This window comes from Zalophus californianus, chromosome 8, assembly GCF_009762305.2.
Source record: "Zalophus californianus isolate mZalCal1 chromosome 8, mZalCal1.pri.v2, whole genome shotgun sequence".
Taxonomy (NCBI): domain Eukaryota; kingdom Metazoa; phylum Chordata; class Mammalia; order Carnivora; family Otariidae; genus Zalophus; species Zalophus californianus.
The window spans coordinates 133,266,814-133,282,156 of record NC_045602.1 but is presented as its reverse complement, the minus strand read 5'-3'; the positions used below and the strand labels follow the sequence as shown (position 1 = coordinate 133,282,156).

The 15,343-nt window shown below is 37.5% G+C and overlaps 1 protein-coding gene across 1 annotated transcript; it reads left to right on the top strand.

Annotated features, from left to right (window-relative positions):
* Positions 1–13,447: 13,447 nt before the first annotated feature.
* Positions 13,448–15,042, top strand: LOC118357301 (ragulator complex protein LAMTOR5-like). The gene is made up of 2 exons (XM_035729034.1): positions 13,448–13,519; positions 14,755–15,042. Exons 1-2 carry the CDS (start codon positions 13,448–13,450, stop codon positions 15,040–15,042), a joined length of 360 nt encoding a protein of 119 aa, XP_035584927.1.
* The last annotated feature ends 301 nt before the right edge of the window (positions 15,043–15,343 follow it).

The following is a 15,343-nucleotide window of genomic DNA, read 5'->3' as shown; positions in this document are numbered from 1 at the left end:
AACAATGGGGAAAATGATAAATATTTGAGAAATATATAGAATATAAAGTCAGTGGGTCTTGGTGATTAATTGGCTACATGGAATGAGAAGTAGTCAAATGGTATCTGATTGGCCATACATGATGGCTGATGGTGCCCTTCACTGAAAAGAGAAACATGGAGTGTGAAATTGGTCCTTCCTTCCCGCTCCCTCCCTCCCTTCCCCGCCACCCCCCCTGCTTCCCTCTCTCTCCCTCTCTGCTTAACTATTATCTTTTTATTCTTTCTTTACCAAATTTATAATATTTATTTTGCAGAGAGGTGACTGAGTTCATTTCTGGACTTGCTGAATTCTAAACACTAATAACGTTTCTACATGCAGAAGAAATGGTTGGATTCAGGGCATTGGAGCACCAAGAAGACAAATGGGCTGGGGTTGGGATTTGAAAACAAGCAGCATGTACATAATAACATCGTCCATGCACATGAGTGAGGTCACCCAGGGAAAGCAGATAGACGGAATTGGGGACTACACTGGAATCTTGATGTCCAACAACCCAAATGTGAAAAACTAGAGTTTAATGTTGAATTCCACTACTAACAGCTTCTATTTTATCAGTAGGATTTTTCAACTCATCGAATGGAAGTTAAAAAGACAAAGCTGTGGACAAAAATAATCATAGGGCTAACCAGATTTAACCAATTTGGCTCCTTGGTGTGCATTTTATTCTCTTTTCCATGTTTAAGAATAATATTCTGTGAGGAAGAATAAAAGGTCGACAGGTTAATATCGAATAATTCTTAAGCTTGTGGGAGAATAGCAATCAAGTGAATTTGTTAAAATATTTTAAATGGCTAAATATATAAACACAGGACACGGGGTCAAAATGACTTAAGTTCAAATCCTAATTTTACCTCTTAGCATCTGAGTGACTGTGCAAATATCACCCACTGGGCCACAATTGTCTGAACTGAGTAGGTGATACCTATTCTCAGTCCCAATGCAGGATAAATGACGTGATGTTTGTGAAATGCTCAGTGATTAATGATTGCTGTTTTTCTTTTCTTTCTTTTCTAATTAATTAATTAATTAATATTAGTACTACTGCTATTTTATTAATTCTGCCTATTCTGTCATTTCAAAAGGACAATTTTCCTGTCATCATTTGGAAAAAAAAAAAACAGGGGTCCATCCTCTTGGGAATGCCATAAAGAGTTGCTTAGGGTCATAATTTGAACCGAGGAAATTGATAAACTTGGAAGTGCTTGACTTTATAAAGAAAAACATCATCTTTGTCATTTTAGATGTTGAATTCAGAGGAAACCATGGCTAATTCCTCTTTTTGAAAGAAGGTAACCTAAGGGAAAGGGCCACACAGTGGCTAGGATTTTCATGTAGCAAACAATACCTTCTTTGAGTTTAGACTTAGGTGTAGACGTTTTAATAGGGGCTGGGGGGAAACACTAGGGCTTCTATATACCATCTTTCCATGTTTCAAATTTGAGTGTTAAATGTACTCGTTTATTTAAGTTTCAAGAGGGTGACACAAAGGAATTTGGCACCATAAAAAGTTTTTGCCTTAATGATATGGCAGTTGCTAACAGTCTCTTCAAGAGTAGAAACACAGACTCTATTGGTCTTATAAACCTAACCCTCTGTTTTCCAAGAATTTGAGAACATATCTCTTCATTCCATGCCCATAGGTCTTGGAAAAACAACAATCTATGTATATTTAAACCCTCCTAAATTTGATGAGCTCATTTAACTTGAAGTAACTAGCCACTGAGAACCAGTCTAAGTCATAAACTCAGTCTCTGCACAGCCTAGTGGTTAAGGGTGCTAGTTTCCTCATTTGCAAAATGGCAGGGGTTAGGGGCATATCTAATATTGTAAATCCACAGGGTTACTGGGCATGGGAGCACTGAAGTTATTGCCTGGCACTTAGTGTGATTATTATAAATACAAGTTAATAAAAAACATATCTTGGCACATTTAAGTGTAAATTTATATTATTGTGAAAAATCATTGAGGTGAAAGAACTCTTTCTCATGTATATATATTTGAGTAAATACTTACTTAAAAATTTCTGTTATGTCTATTAACATTTCTATTAAATCCATCATTCTAGGAATATGTACATTTAGCTTTGCCTAGAGAACATAGTAATATAGGAAAAATGCAACGAATACCGATAGCAGGCTGCTCTCTATTTTTATACCAAAGACAAAAGGAATAATAACCTCATGTGTAAACTTTGTCCTTTTAACAGAATATATGAATTCTAAAGACATCTGAAATCCAGGGATAACTATAAAATGTAAACATAACTCTCATCCTCTGTATGGACAATGCTATTGAATTTTAGGATGGTCTATAAAATGTCTTATTTGGAATTAAATAATAATGTCTTAAGTATAATACTTTTCTATCCATTTTTAGATGCAAATTTACACAGAGTGAAATACACAAATTTTACATGTATAATTCTAAGAGGTTCTGAACCCAATTCCAACATGTTGGTGTGAGGAGATTTTCCCCCACTGCAACAATTATTTGGACACCAGCTGGGTGTCATTCAATTCAATTCAATTCAATTCAATTCAGTTCTAACACTACCTACCCAGTGATAGCATCAGATCCCCCAGGTTAAAGACTCAGTCTTGCAAAACTGACTTTCCCCACCCCTCTCCACTTCAGACACCAGTTGCAAGTCCAGATTATCACCTGTGTTTCTGACCAGCCAGCTACAGATCAGATGTTCCAATGACCCTTACCTTGGGTTTGATTACTTTGCTGGAGCAGCTCATGGAACTCAGAGAAACATTTTGCTCACTATATTACCAGTTTATAATAAAAGAATATAACCCAGGAAAGCCAGATGAAAGAGATATATAAGGTAAATAGGGGGAAAAGGTCACAGAGCTTCTATGCTCTCTCCCTGCCTGCCACTCTTCCCAAATCTCCAAGTGTTCACCAACATAGAAACCCTCTGACCCTGGTCCTTTTGAGTTTTTATAGAGGCTTCCTTGCATAGGCTTGATTGATTAATTCACTGGTCACTGGTGGCTGATCAACCTCTATTTACAGAGGTCTGGAGGTGGGACTGAAAGTTCCAACCCTCTATTCACAGAATTAGTTTTCCTGGCAACCAGCTTCTGTTCTCTACTGCAGTCCAAAACTTATCATTAACAAAAGACACCTTTATTGCCCTCACCACTCTGGACACCCCAAGGGTTTTAGGAGCTCTGTGCCAGAACCGAGACAAAGACCAAATATGTATTTCTTATTATAACTCACAGACCACAAATTCAGGAAGATTTGACAAATGCATATACTATGTAATGCATATCTGTATAGAGATACAGAACATTTTTGTCATCCTAATGGATTCCCTTGTAACTTTCCAGCCCATTCCTGACCACTAATCCAAAATTTAGTACTTGTTCTAATTTTGTATAAAATTGGACTAATTTTCAACTATTCTAGCACTAATATACTGGAATTATCTAGTATAAATTCACTTTGCTCTGGCATTTTTCATTCAACACTCAATTTGGGGGGATATAGCCATGTTGTAACATATATTACTTTGCCCCTTTTATTGCTAAGTGGTACCCATTGAATGGATATACCACTTAAAAAAATTCTACTCATGGAATACATGTTAATTTTTCTTAATAATGTCTAATGAATGTAAGTCAAATTTATCAAATTTTTTCTTGTATGCTTAGTGTTTCTGTCCTAAGAAATCTTTGCCTAACTCAAGGTCATAAAGATATTTTCTTATGCTTCATTTTGAAAATGTTACAGTTTTAGCTCCTATATTTAGGTCTATGTTTATCTTTTTTTTTTTTGTCTATGTTTATCTTGATTTAAACTTCTCATTGGGAGTGAAGAAGGCATCGAGATTCATCTTTTGTTCCATGTGTGTCTCCAATTGTTCCAGCATCATTTGTTGAACAGACTTTCTTTTCCCCATTGAAATGTTTTGGTAACTGCAAAAATAATCGATTGATTATATACATATGGGTCTATTTCTGGATTCTGTATTCAGGTCATTTATTTTTGTGCCAATGCCACACTAGCTTGATACGTGTAGAATTATGGTAAGTCTTAAAATCAGGTAAGGGAAAGTTTTTGCTACTTTTTTTAAAGATTTTATTTATTTGAGAGAGAGTGCACACAAGCACCACCTCCCCCAACCCCCACCCCTGCAAGCATGAGTGGTGGAGGGGCTGAGGGACAAGCAGACCCCGAGACTCCCTGCTAAGTGTAGAGCCCCATGTAGGGGCTCCAAACAGGGGCTCCATGTGGGGCTGAACATGGGGCTCGATCCCAGGACCCTGAGATCACGACCTGAGCCAAAGTCAGATGCTTAACCAACTGAGCAGCCCAGGTGCCCCTGTTATTTATTTTATTTATTTTTTAATATTGCTCTTGCCTCAGTTAAGGTCTAAATCTTCTGCATTTCTATATAAATCTACAGAATCTGTCAAATTGACAATCACAAAAATAGTCACTGAGATTATGACTAGGATTGCACTGATTCTATAAATTTGACAGTTAACAACACAAAGACTTAAAAGGTATATAGTCATATCTATTTACTTAGATCCTCTTAATTTTATTCTCAGTAATACTATGTATTTTCAGTGGGGTGGTCTTGCACATCTTTCATAAAATTTAAGACTATTTTATGTATATGGATGATACTGTAATTGATATTTAAAAATAAATTCCAATTTTTGGAAAGTATAAAGAAATACAATTTCTTTTCATATATTGACATCGGCTCTTGCAACCTTGTTAAATCGATTTAGTAGTCTTAGAAAAATCTACATAAACAATTACATAATCTGTAAATAAAAATACTTTTGGGTGCCTGTGTGGCTCAGTTAAATGAGTGTCTGACTTCAGCTCAGGTCATGATCTTGGGGTCTTGGGATCAAGCCCCGCCTCTGGCTCCCCATTCAGAGGGCAGTCTGCTTCTCCCTTTGCTCCTCCCCCACTCTTGTGTGCCCTCCTTCTCAAATAAATAAAATCTTTAAAAAAGGTATCTTTACTTATTTATTTTAATGTTTATGACTTTCCTTTCCTAATTTTTTTCATGTATTTGCATGTGTGTTTATTGATTTTGGTGTTATCACACTTCCTGGTGCCTCTAAGTACCCTGTTGAATAAAATTAGGCGTTCCCGATCTTAAGGAAAACTTGTTTTGTCTTTCATGACAGATCTTCAAGAGGTATCTTTCAGATACAATGGTACCTGTTTGTTTTTTATAGATTCCCATCAGAAAATTTTACAGATTGAGGAAGTCTCTGATTTTGTTCCTGCTTTTCTTCATCTGTTGTGATGATTATATGATTTTTCCTTTTTCTGCAAATGGTTGCATTGAATTGAAGGCTTCCAGTTGTATGGTTCTGCTTGGTGCGGAAGGGGAGATAAGTCATTCATTATTCTGTTATGGTTGAATTAGAAATCTGTTACCCAATCTTTCATGTAGAGTATAATATTTATGATTGAATTGGTGCACATTTAATAATAAAAATAACAATGATTGGGGTGCCTGGGTGGCTCAGTCGGCTGAGCATCCAACTCTTGATTTTGGCCAGGTCATGATCTCAGGGTCCTGGGATCCAGCCCTGCATATGGCTCCATGCTCAGCAGGGAATCTGCTTGAGGATTCTCTCCTCTTTCTCTGTCCCTCCCCTCCACTCTCTCTCTAAAATAAGTGAATCTTTTAAAAAAATAACAATGACAACAATGGCGGAACCAACAAGTAATGTATGGTGGAATACTTACTATGTGCTTTACACATTCTCTCATGCAACACTGACAACAGCCCCACAAGAGAAGTCTTTGTGGAGATGTATGTGAACCCTGAGATTTCACTCAGAATAAGTAACTTGCTCAAGGAAACATAGCTTGGAAAAGGAATAGTCTGAATTTGAATTATCTTATTCCCAAAACATACTTGTTTTAACACTATATACTACTATTGTTTATTATCTGTGTTCCCAAGTTTCTTTTAATGGACACCTACTATGTGTAAGACATTGTTGAGTTACAGACTTTCTTTTCAAAGATACCTTTGAACTGTTCTTATGTCTACCTCACTCTGGGTACATTAATTCTCTCTGTAGACAGATTTTGTATCAAAATGTCTGCCCAAATTCTGAGTTTGACAGTACAACCTTCATTTTTCATTTCTAAGCCTTGGCTTATAGATAACATGAAATATGCATGGATACCTTACACAACTTAGCCATGGCTCTATAGAAGTAGAAGCATTCTATCAAAAATATATCATCTCACTCAGGTAGATACACAATCTATACACAACAAGCTGCAGCCTCCCTTTCACCCTGAGTCTTCTCATTCACAGAATGTTCAAATTTGATGCAAAAAATAATGGTTTAATTCAAAGGGCCTTTAAAAGATTGTCATCTAATTGAGAATAAATATGAAAAGACACATCATATCTGGGCTACAGATCATTGGAAATCAGCAGGTAAATGGTTCAGCTGAGGAACTCATCAATTACATACTGAGCATCTGCTTCTTTTATTAATTTAAGAAGTATTTATTGATGGCCTACTATGTGCAAAACACTTGGCCCTGCACTGGAAACAAAAACAAAAACAAAAACAGTGACGAATGTTAAATATGGTCCCTATCATCCCCCAAAGAACCTAGATTTGCAAGTACTATGTGCAAAGCTCTCTGTCATCATAGATTCTGTAGGTTGATGACAATGGTGGGAGTTTATAAAAATCACTAACATTTAATGTGTTTATTAGGTTCGAGGCTATGAGATAATGGCATATCTTAGGAAAGCCTTATTTTTTTTTAAAGATTTTATTTATTTGACAGAGACACAGCAAGAGAGGGAACACAAACAGAGGGAGTGGGAGAGGGGGAAGCATGCTTCCCGCTGAGCAAGGAGCCCAATGTGGGGCTCGATCCCAGGACCCTGGGATCATGACCTGAGCTGGGATCATGACCTGAGCCGAAGGCAGATGCTTAACGACTGAGCCACCCAGGCATCCCAGGAAAGACTTATTTTAGAGACTGGGAAACTGAAGCTTAAATATAACTTGCCAAAGGCCACACTCCATTACATGACAGAGCTGAGGTTATTACCTGATCCTTGGATTCCAGATCCTTTGCTCTTAACCACTGTGCTTTACAAACTCCACCAATGATGTATGTCAGATCCATGCAGGCAACTGAATTGTTTGGAAAATTATTTATAACAATTTGTAAGGTTACATCTCCCTAGAAAGGAGTCCTTTCCTTGGAATCTTGATTTTTTTTTTCTTTCCTTAAGCTCTCTTATTTTCCTTTCCTTCACCTGAAAACCATCCAAATGCCTTTCATTTCATGAAGAATTAAATCCAACCCATGTCAAATGTGCCCCTGCCAGGTCTTCCATATTCTGGCTCCTAACTCTGAATTAGTTGCATGCTAGCCTACCATGTGCTCCCTGGACATAAGTCACAGGGGACTTCTATCGGTCCTCCTAAGTCCCAAGATCTTTACCCCGGGCACTACCTGTCCCCCTGCCTGCTACACATGGCTTCCTGATATTAGCATTGCTGGTTTCTCCTCACCAGGTCTTGGCTCAGAGGTCACCTCTTCTGAGGATTGGGACTTCAACACATCCTTTTTGGGGAACATAGTGCAACCCATAACATACTCATTCATATTAGCCCTGTCTTACATATGAGAAAACAGAGAATGGGGTAGAGTAATTCACCTGAAATTATAGAGCCAGCAGATGGGGCAGCCTAAATCCCAGTCCTGTGTATTTGACTGAAGAGTCTGCTCTCCCACAATGAGGCTCACAACCTCTATAGAAAGCACATGAAATTGGGTAGGAAGTGGAGGGAACACACAGCTCAAAACATCCGAAGATAGAGTGCAGACCTGTTGCAGTTCTCAGCTGGGGCAGTATCACCCTCTAGGGAGCACTTGAGAAGATGTATGTAGTTCCTGGTTATAATAGCTGGGCATTTTTCAGGGTCATGGAGAAACAGAATAAATGAGTAAAAATTGCTGGGGCCCAATGTCTGAAAGGTTGTCTACGGCCTGTGTACAATTGCCTTGGCTGAGGATGGATGCTTCTGCCACTGGTGCTAGAGGCCAAAGGTACACAAAGCTCTGGTAATGTCTGGAACATTTCTCCTTAACACAGGATTGTCCCTCCCAAGATGCCAGTTGCATCTCTGTTGGTTGGCAGTCTTTACACCTCTCTGTTTCAATGAGATCAGCCTCTTTGATGCCTTCTGTACTCACTTTTCCTCTTTGTGCCCTTATTCAAAGTATTTGCCTCTTTTCCCCACACTGGCATGCTCTTCCCCATCCTCCTTTTATCTGAGCCTACTCATCCTTAATAACTCAACTGAAGTCCCATCTTCTCCAATGCACTAATTCTTTGAGACCTCTCCACCATGAAATCCTAAAGCAGGGTTCACAGCACACCGTTTAACATCTCATTATATATTGTTTCATTTTGTTTTGATGGTATCCTGTGTCTAGGTCTTATTTCCCCAATTAAATTCTGAACTTTTTCCTGGGTCTCCATGGTACCCAGGACAATCTGGGGCACATAGATAGTGATTTTTAGAAACAAGAAATATCTAGAGCAGCTTTCTCAGAGAACAGATTATTCTCCTCAGATCAGACACCTAGTGTGTTTTAGTTTTCAGAAATCTCATTATGCAGAATTTAGAATTAGAGAAGGACTTTCTGTGGTGTGCTTGGCCTACTCTGCTCTTTATTAGGTCTTCTGTAAACTAAGAACCAAACTTCGTATTATAAAAATATTGCACATAAAGTATAATTAAGCATAAGAAGAAAATTAAAATAGTCTGCAATCCTGCCACCTAGTATAGCCTCAATTTTTGCATATACTTCAAAATATATATTTTTTCATACCATAGAATGGGAATAAATTAGACATACCTTGTCATTGGTTTTTTTCACTTAATATTTCATGAGCACCCAACCGCATTAATAAACATATTGAAACCCTCACTGTGAAACAGCCAGATTCTCTTTTATGAATGGAGCATCATTTGTGTTGGATGTTTCAATTATTTATTCATTTCACAAATATTTACTGATGTCTTGCTATATAGCAGGCACTGTTCTAAATACCAGGGATACAGTCTAAACAAAATAGACAAATCCCTTGCCCACCAGACAGTATTGTTCTAGTGAAGAAGTATTTCCAGTCCATGCTTCTTGTCAAGACGACATCAGTGATTCTCAGGGTGATCTGCCCTCCAGGAGTGATGTGTCCCCCAGCAGACATTTGACAATGTCTGGAAAGATTTTTTTGTTGTTACAGCTTACCAAGAGGCAGTTGGGTTGCTACTGATAACTAGTGGGTAGAGGCCAGGGATGCTCCTAACATCCTCCAAGGGCCAGGACAGACTCCCAAGACAAAAATATCTGGTCCACAATATCAATAGTGCCAAGGTTTAGAAACATGGCTCTACTCTGAGATAATATACTTCTAGTAAAAACAAATACACTTAGAATTTAGTCTCCCTGTGTAGAAGTCTTAATATGCTTAGTCACTTTGCTAAGAACTCTGTTCCCCCTTGCTGCTTTTGCCAAGATTTGAGGTCCAGAGGCTTCCAGTTACAATCTATTCATTGATTGAAAGTAAGAATATTAAAAAACAGAATTTCAGGCACCAAAGAATAAATTAGGGAAGTGCAAAGGGATATAAGAGGACTCCAGTTATCTTAGTATTCATCATTTGATTTACATTTAGCACCCTGGATGATGATCCTGATAGTGGGGATGTTGTTTGAAGATTATGGTGGGCTAAGTATAGTTTCATTACAGGAAAACTTAACTCGGAGACCTCTTCCTCCTTATTGCTGTGACTTTTTAAACATTTCCTTCAGAAAAAGAGCAAGTATTGACCTGAATGCAAAAAAAAATCAATGTTTTAAATTTTTCTTTTTTTATGAAGGGAGGTTATTTCATATATATTTTGAAAATACATTTTGTTTGACCTAGAAAGGGAATGGATAATTTACAGAGGACATGGTGAAAATTAAGCAGGTGGCTGTGAACTACATAGACGGTGCCAGAAGTGAACCATTTATTAATACATGGCTCGGTAGGCATATGTACCCAAACCCCACCCTGAAAATTCCTTTTTGGAAGGAAGAGAGGGGGAGTAGGAAGAAAACATCAACACAACCAAAACAAAACTGTATTGTAATCTCTTAAGTTTATGCTTTGGGGAATGAATCATTTTTATTTATTTTGCTGTCACAGTGGTAATTTCTTAAATTGGCTTTATTGATTATAAAGCATTTTATCCTATACAATTTAGACATGTGAATTGTTAAAAGGTGACTATTATGAACACAGGAAGTCACCACCAAAATGTATTAATAGGTGATATTTGGGTTGGGAGCAGTTGCTATATTATGTTCTTTTGTGTTAAATAAAGCAGATTTCTTAATGGTGAATGATACCCCTTAATTGTGGGTTTGAATATATAGGATCATTAACTTACATGTAGACAACCAATTTGCATATTTCATAGGGTGGAATTGTCAAGTAATAGCCTCTATTTTCCACTTTACTTTGTATATAAGATTGCTATGATGGAGTTCTTATATGCAACATAAAACAATAGAGTCTTTCTGATTCTTTAAACGTGAAAACTTCAATGTGTGAAATGGAAATTCCTAATATTCAACTATATGAAATCATTTCTTCTGTTTCTAGAAAACTAGAAATATTTATTTGGTCCATTTTATAACTAACAGAACAGCACATATTTATCCTCCCAAATTGGGTATATTCTTGAATATTTGCCCTTGATATGTTGCTTGGTATTATGTCTTATGAACTTACAGCAAGTTGTTTATATTCGATAAGACTCATTTTTTCCAAATGAGCAAGAAAAGAAAATAGGAAAGATAAGATCAATTTCTCAAGCTTACTGTAAGTTTATAATAAACTAGACAAAAGTAAAATGGCTTAGCACAGACTGGTATAAAGACACCTGGTACAGAGATATTAATGACTCTCTTGCCTAAAAAAAAGTCACAGGTTGTTTGAATTAAAGCTACATATATTAAGATTCATAAATCTTGGAAACATTATGTTGAGTCAAGGGCAAGGACTGGGAGAGGGTGTAATTGGAGAGGACAACCTAAGGTGATCTTATCCATGTGGGTAATGAGGTGGGATGGTAGAATCCGTAAGTACTATTGCATTATTCTTTATAATTTGTTGCATGCCTTCATTAAAGATATAATAGGTATAAAATTGAGCCTATTCCCTATTTAGTGATCATCAGAAAATGTGGTTAATATTGGCCATACTGCATGCTGCCTCTCACGTCATCTATCCCCCAGTGAGCCAAATTTGAGCTCAGTATAAGTATTTGTGTAGCACAGTGGATGGAAGCTTGGAATTTTACTCATCTATTGTTCCTTGTGTGTATTTAACTCAATGATTTTTATACCCAACGAGATGGTTTTCTTTGTTGACTGCCATTATAAGGCTTTTTTCCCCTGTGCAAATCTCTGAAGCCAGGTGTTTATCTATCTATTTATGTTTTGTAGCTCCCCACAGAAGCTCATGTCAAACAAGAGAAATATTACATATTTTTATATAGCTAGCAGAACAGTGAGATGTGATGTTAGTCATGCAACAATTGATGGCATGTTCCTGGGCTTCCAAGTCCATAAGTTATCTCCAATTTGCCTATGCTTGAAACCTTTACTAGGCCATATTTATGAGTTTCAGAAAGGTCTGTTTTTGGTTTGCCATGGTTCTGGGTTAAAAAAGCAAGATTTTTGCATTATCTAAGTATAATGCTCAGAGTAAAAGAAAGGCCTCACTTCAAGTTAGTATTTTTAATCTCTATTTTTTCTAACCAAATCCTCAGATAAACACTGGACTGACTGACAGTTAGTAGGTGTTACCTTCTAATTTGAAAATGAATTTTAATTTAACCTTCACATTGTTGAAGAAAAGTATTACTGTTCACTGAGTAATTAGACTTAATTGGTCTGAGGATTTAAATGTTGCCTTGACACCAAACATTTCAAACTGTGTATATTTCATGACTTTAAATGGACTCCTGAGACCACAGCTACCAGATATATTTTATCAGCTTGTGGTATACTTCTGTTGGCAAGCAAATGTAAAGGCCCAGTTGCTGATATTTGAAAATCAAAATCAAAATGAAGTAAAAACAATGGGTTTTCTGATTTCTGGACTGTATATGATACTGGGTTTTGTTTTGTTTTGTTTTGTTTTCCATAGCAGAGATTGACTGTACATATTGTTTTCTTATCGGTCTTTTAATTGACATAATCATTAAATATCTACCAATCAATATGACACCAAAAACACAAGCAACAAAAGCAAAATTAGACAAGTGGGCTTCCATTAAACCGAAAAACGTCTTTGCAGCAAAGGGAAAAACAATCAACAGAATGAAAAGGCCACCTACAGAATGAGAGAAGATATTTGCAAGCCATACATCTGATAAAGGATTAATATCCAAAACATGTAAGAAAACTCCTACAACTCAAAAGCAAAAAATTAAATAACCATTAAAAAATGGGCAAAGAGTTTAAATAGGTATTTCTCCAATACAAATGGCCAACAGGTATCCGAAAAGATGCTCCACATAACTAATCACTGGAGAAATGTGGATCCAAACCACAATGAGATGTCATCTCACATATGTTAGAATGGGTGTTTTCAAAGCAAAACAAAACCAAATCAAACACAACCCCTGTTGGCGAGGATGTGGAGAAATTGGAACTCTTGTGCACTGTTGCTGGGAATGCAAACTGGTGCAGCCACTGTGGAAAACTGTGGAGGTTCCCCCAAAATTAAAAATAGAATCAGCATATGAACCAGCAATGCTGCTTTTGGGCATATATCCAAAAAACCCTGAAATCAGGATCCAGAAGAAACCTATACACTCTGATGTTCATTGCAGTTATTATTCACAATAGCCAAGATACAGAAACAACCTAATGTTCATTGGCAGATAAATAGATAAAGAAAATGTGGTCTATACACAAATAGAATATTATTCAGGCTTAAACACAAAGGAAATCCTGATGAGAAGGATGAACCTGGGAGGTATTATGCTAAGTAAAATAAGCCAGACTCAGAATAACAAATACTATATGAGTCTAGTTATATGAGGTCTTTAAAAAAGTTATGCTTTCAGGGCACCTAAGTGGCTCAATCGTTTAGCGTCTGCCTTCAGCTCAGGTCACGATCTCAGGGTCCTGGGATCGAGCCCCGCATTGGGCTCCCTGCTAGGCGGGAAGCCTGTTTCTCCCTCTCCCACTTCCCCTGCTTATCTTCCCTCTCTAGCTGTCTCTCTCTCTCTCTGTGTCAAATAAATAAATAAAATCTTAAAAAAAAAATAGTCATGCTTTTAGAAACAGAGAATAAAATGGTGGTTACCAGAGCTGAAGAAAGAGTGAAACGGGGAGATGTTGTTCAAAGGACATCAAATCTCAGTCAGGCAAGATGAATAAATTCTCGAGATCTGCCATACAACATTGTGCCTATAGTAAACAATACTGCATCATGTGCTTAAAAATATGTTGAGGGTAGATCTCATGTTAAGTGTTCTTGCCATGGTAAAAATATTTAAAAAGTATATCTGCTGATCATAATATCTACCATTAAACACGCCCCATACTTCAAATGTTCTGTCAGACTTTTTACATGCATTAAAAATAAGCCTCATGATATTTTATGAGATACGTTATTGTTTCTATTTTAAAATAAACTGAATTCCAAGGAAGCATGATAAATGTTGCTTTTGTCTAATACAGTTTTGCTACTCTCACCCCAAAGATGGGGACATGGCCTATGCTGGGATCATTGTAACATCTATAGGGTGTGATTTTATAATGATCACATGATCAAACTTGGACCAATCAAATGCGCTCTCTGGTATTTTTCTCACTGAAACTGGTGAGGAAGACTTTTCTTCTGTTAGGTCATAGAACTGGATACAAGTGGATCTGATGTAGACAGGAGCCACGTTTCCCACTATTCAAAGATAAAACCCAACTTTGACAGAAGACATGAGAGAAGAATACCAAAGAACTCCTAATGACTTTGAGTGTTTAGACCTAATTATAATCAGAGTTTTTCAACTTTGGCACTGCTGACATTTTTGGACTAAGTATTTCCTCAATGGGGAAGGGGGCTCTCTGGTGATGACCTCTACGTGACACTAGATGCCAGAAGCACCCAATTTCCTGCAGTTGTGACAAGGATGTCTTCAGACATTGTTAAACTTCTCCTGGGGAGTGGGATGAAGAGGGGCAAAATCACCCCCTATTGAGAACTACAGAGGTATAACTAAGAATATCATCACCACTGTGTTGGTCAGTTATTCGAGCTATGAAATCTCCATTTGCTTAAATTCTTCTGCATTTGGTCTCTGTAAATTATAACCAAAGGAATCTTGACTAGTTTGAAAATGATCAGTAACTTGCCCAAAGTCATAGAAAGTCTTAGAGCACTTTGCTAAGTCTATGCCTTAAGGAAAACAAAAGGATTTACATTTTCATATATATATGTATATATGAGGGTGCGTAAGAGGGACCTGGAAGCAAAGAGCTTTAAAAGTAAGTTTTTCAAAAAAACAAAAATAAGTTTTTCCATGTGAGTGAGTGAGTGAGATGCACTCCAGGCCTGGGGTGGAGAAGGACGTGATGCACCGTGGGATCTGGGGCTGGGCAGACAGTGGGCAGGATAGAGGCGACCCTGGAGCAGCACTTGGAGGACACAATCAAGAATCTATCCATTGCTGGAGTCCTGTGCTCGGATTCACAAGGACCTAATCTGGGCTGCTGTGGGACCCCATCAAGTGAAGCACGCTGGGGGATATCTGCTTTAGCCCAGCAAGCTGCTAAGCTAACCTCAGACCCCACTTATTTTCCTGTGGTGTCTATAGGATCACATAACGGGAATATTAGGATCCAGAAATACAATGGCATCACAGTGGCAATGCACAAAATGGCCTCTTGACATCTCATATCAGTTCTCTAGCAGCCTGTCATAGGGGCTTAATCCTACCTGTGCTAATTATCTTGTAGAACTATTAAAGTTCCATACGTGAGGCCATTTATCTAGTGTGCATTGGGCACTTTCCTATTCATTACAGAGTAAGCTGCTTTTTGACACTCAATGGGCTGACTTATCAAAATATTAGTAAGAAAGCCTCATTTTATGAAGCAGCAGGCCCAGATCATTTTGTACACAGAATTTGATTTTGTTCAATAAATCTGGTTGGAGGAGGAAAAAAAAAGTAAATTTTCCAGATTGTTGA

Coding starts and splice junctions, on each gene's coding strand:
- LOC118357301 (XM_035729034.1), top strand. CDS start 13,448: ATGGTGGTTACCAGAGCTGAAGAAAGAGTGAAACGGGGAGATGTTGTT. Junction 13,520..14,754: donor GGACATCAAATCTCAGTCAG/GCAAGATGAATA, acceptor GGGGCTGGGCAG/ACAGTGGGCAGGATAGAGGC.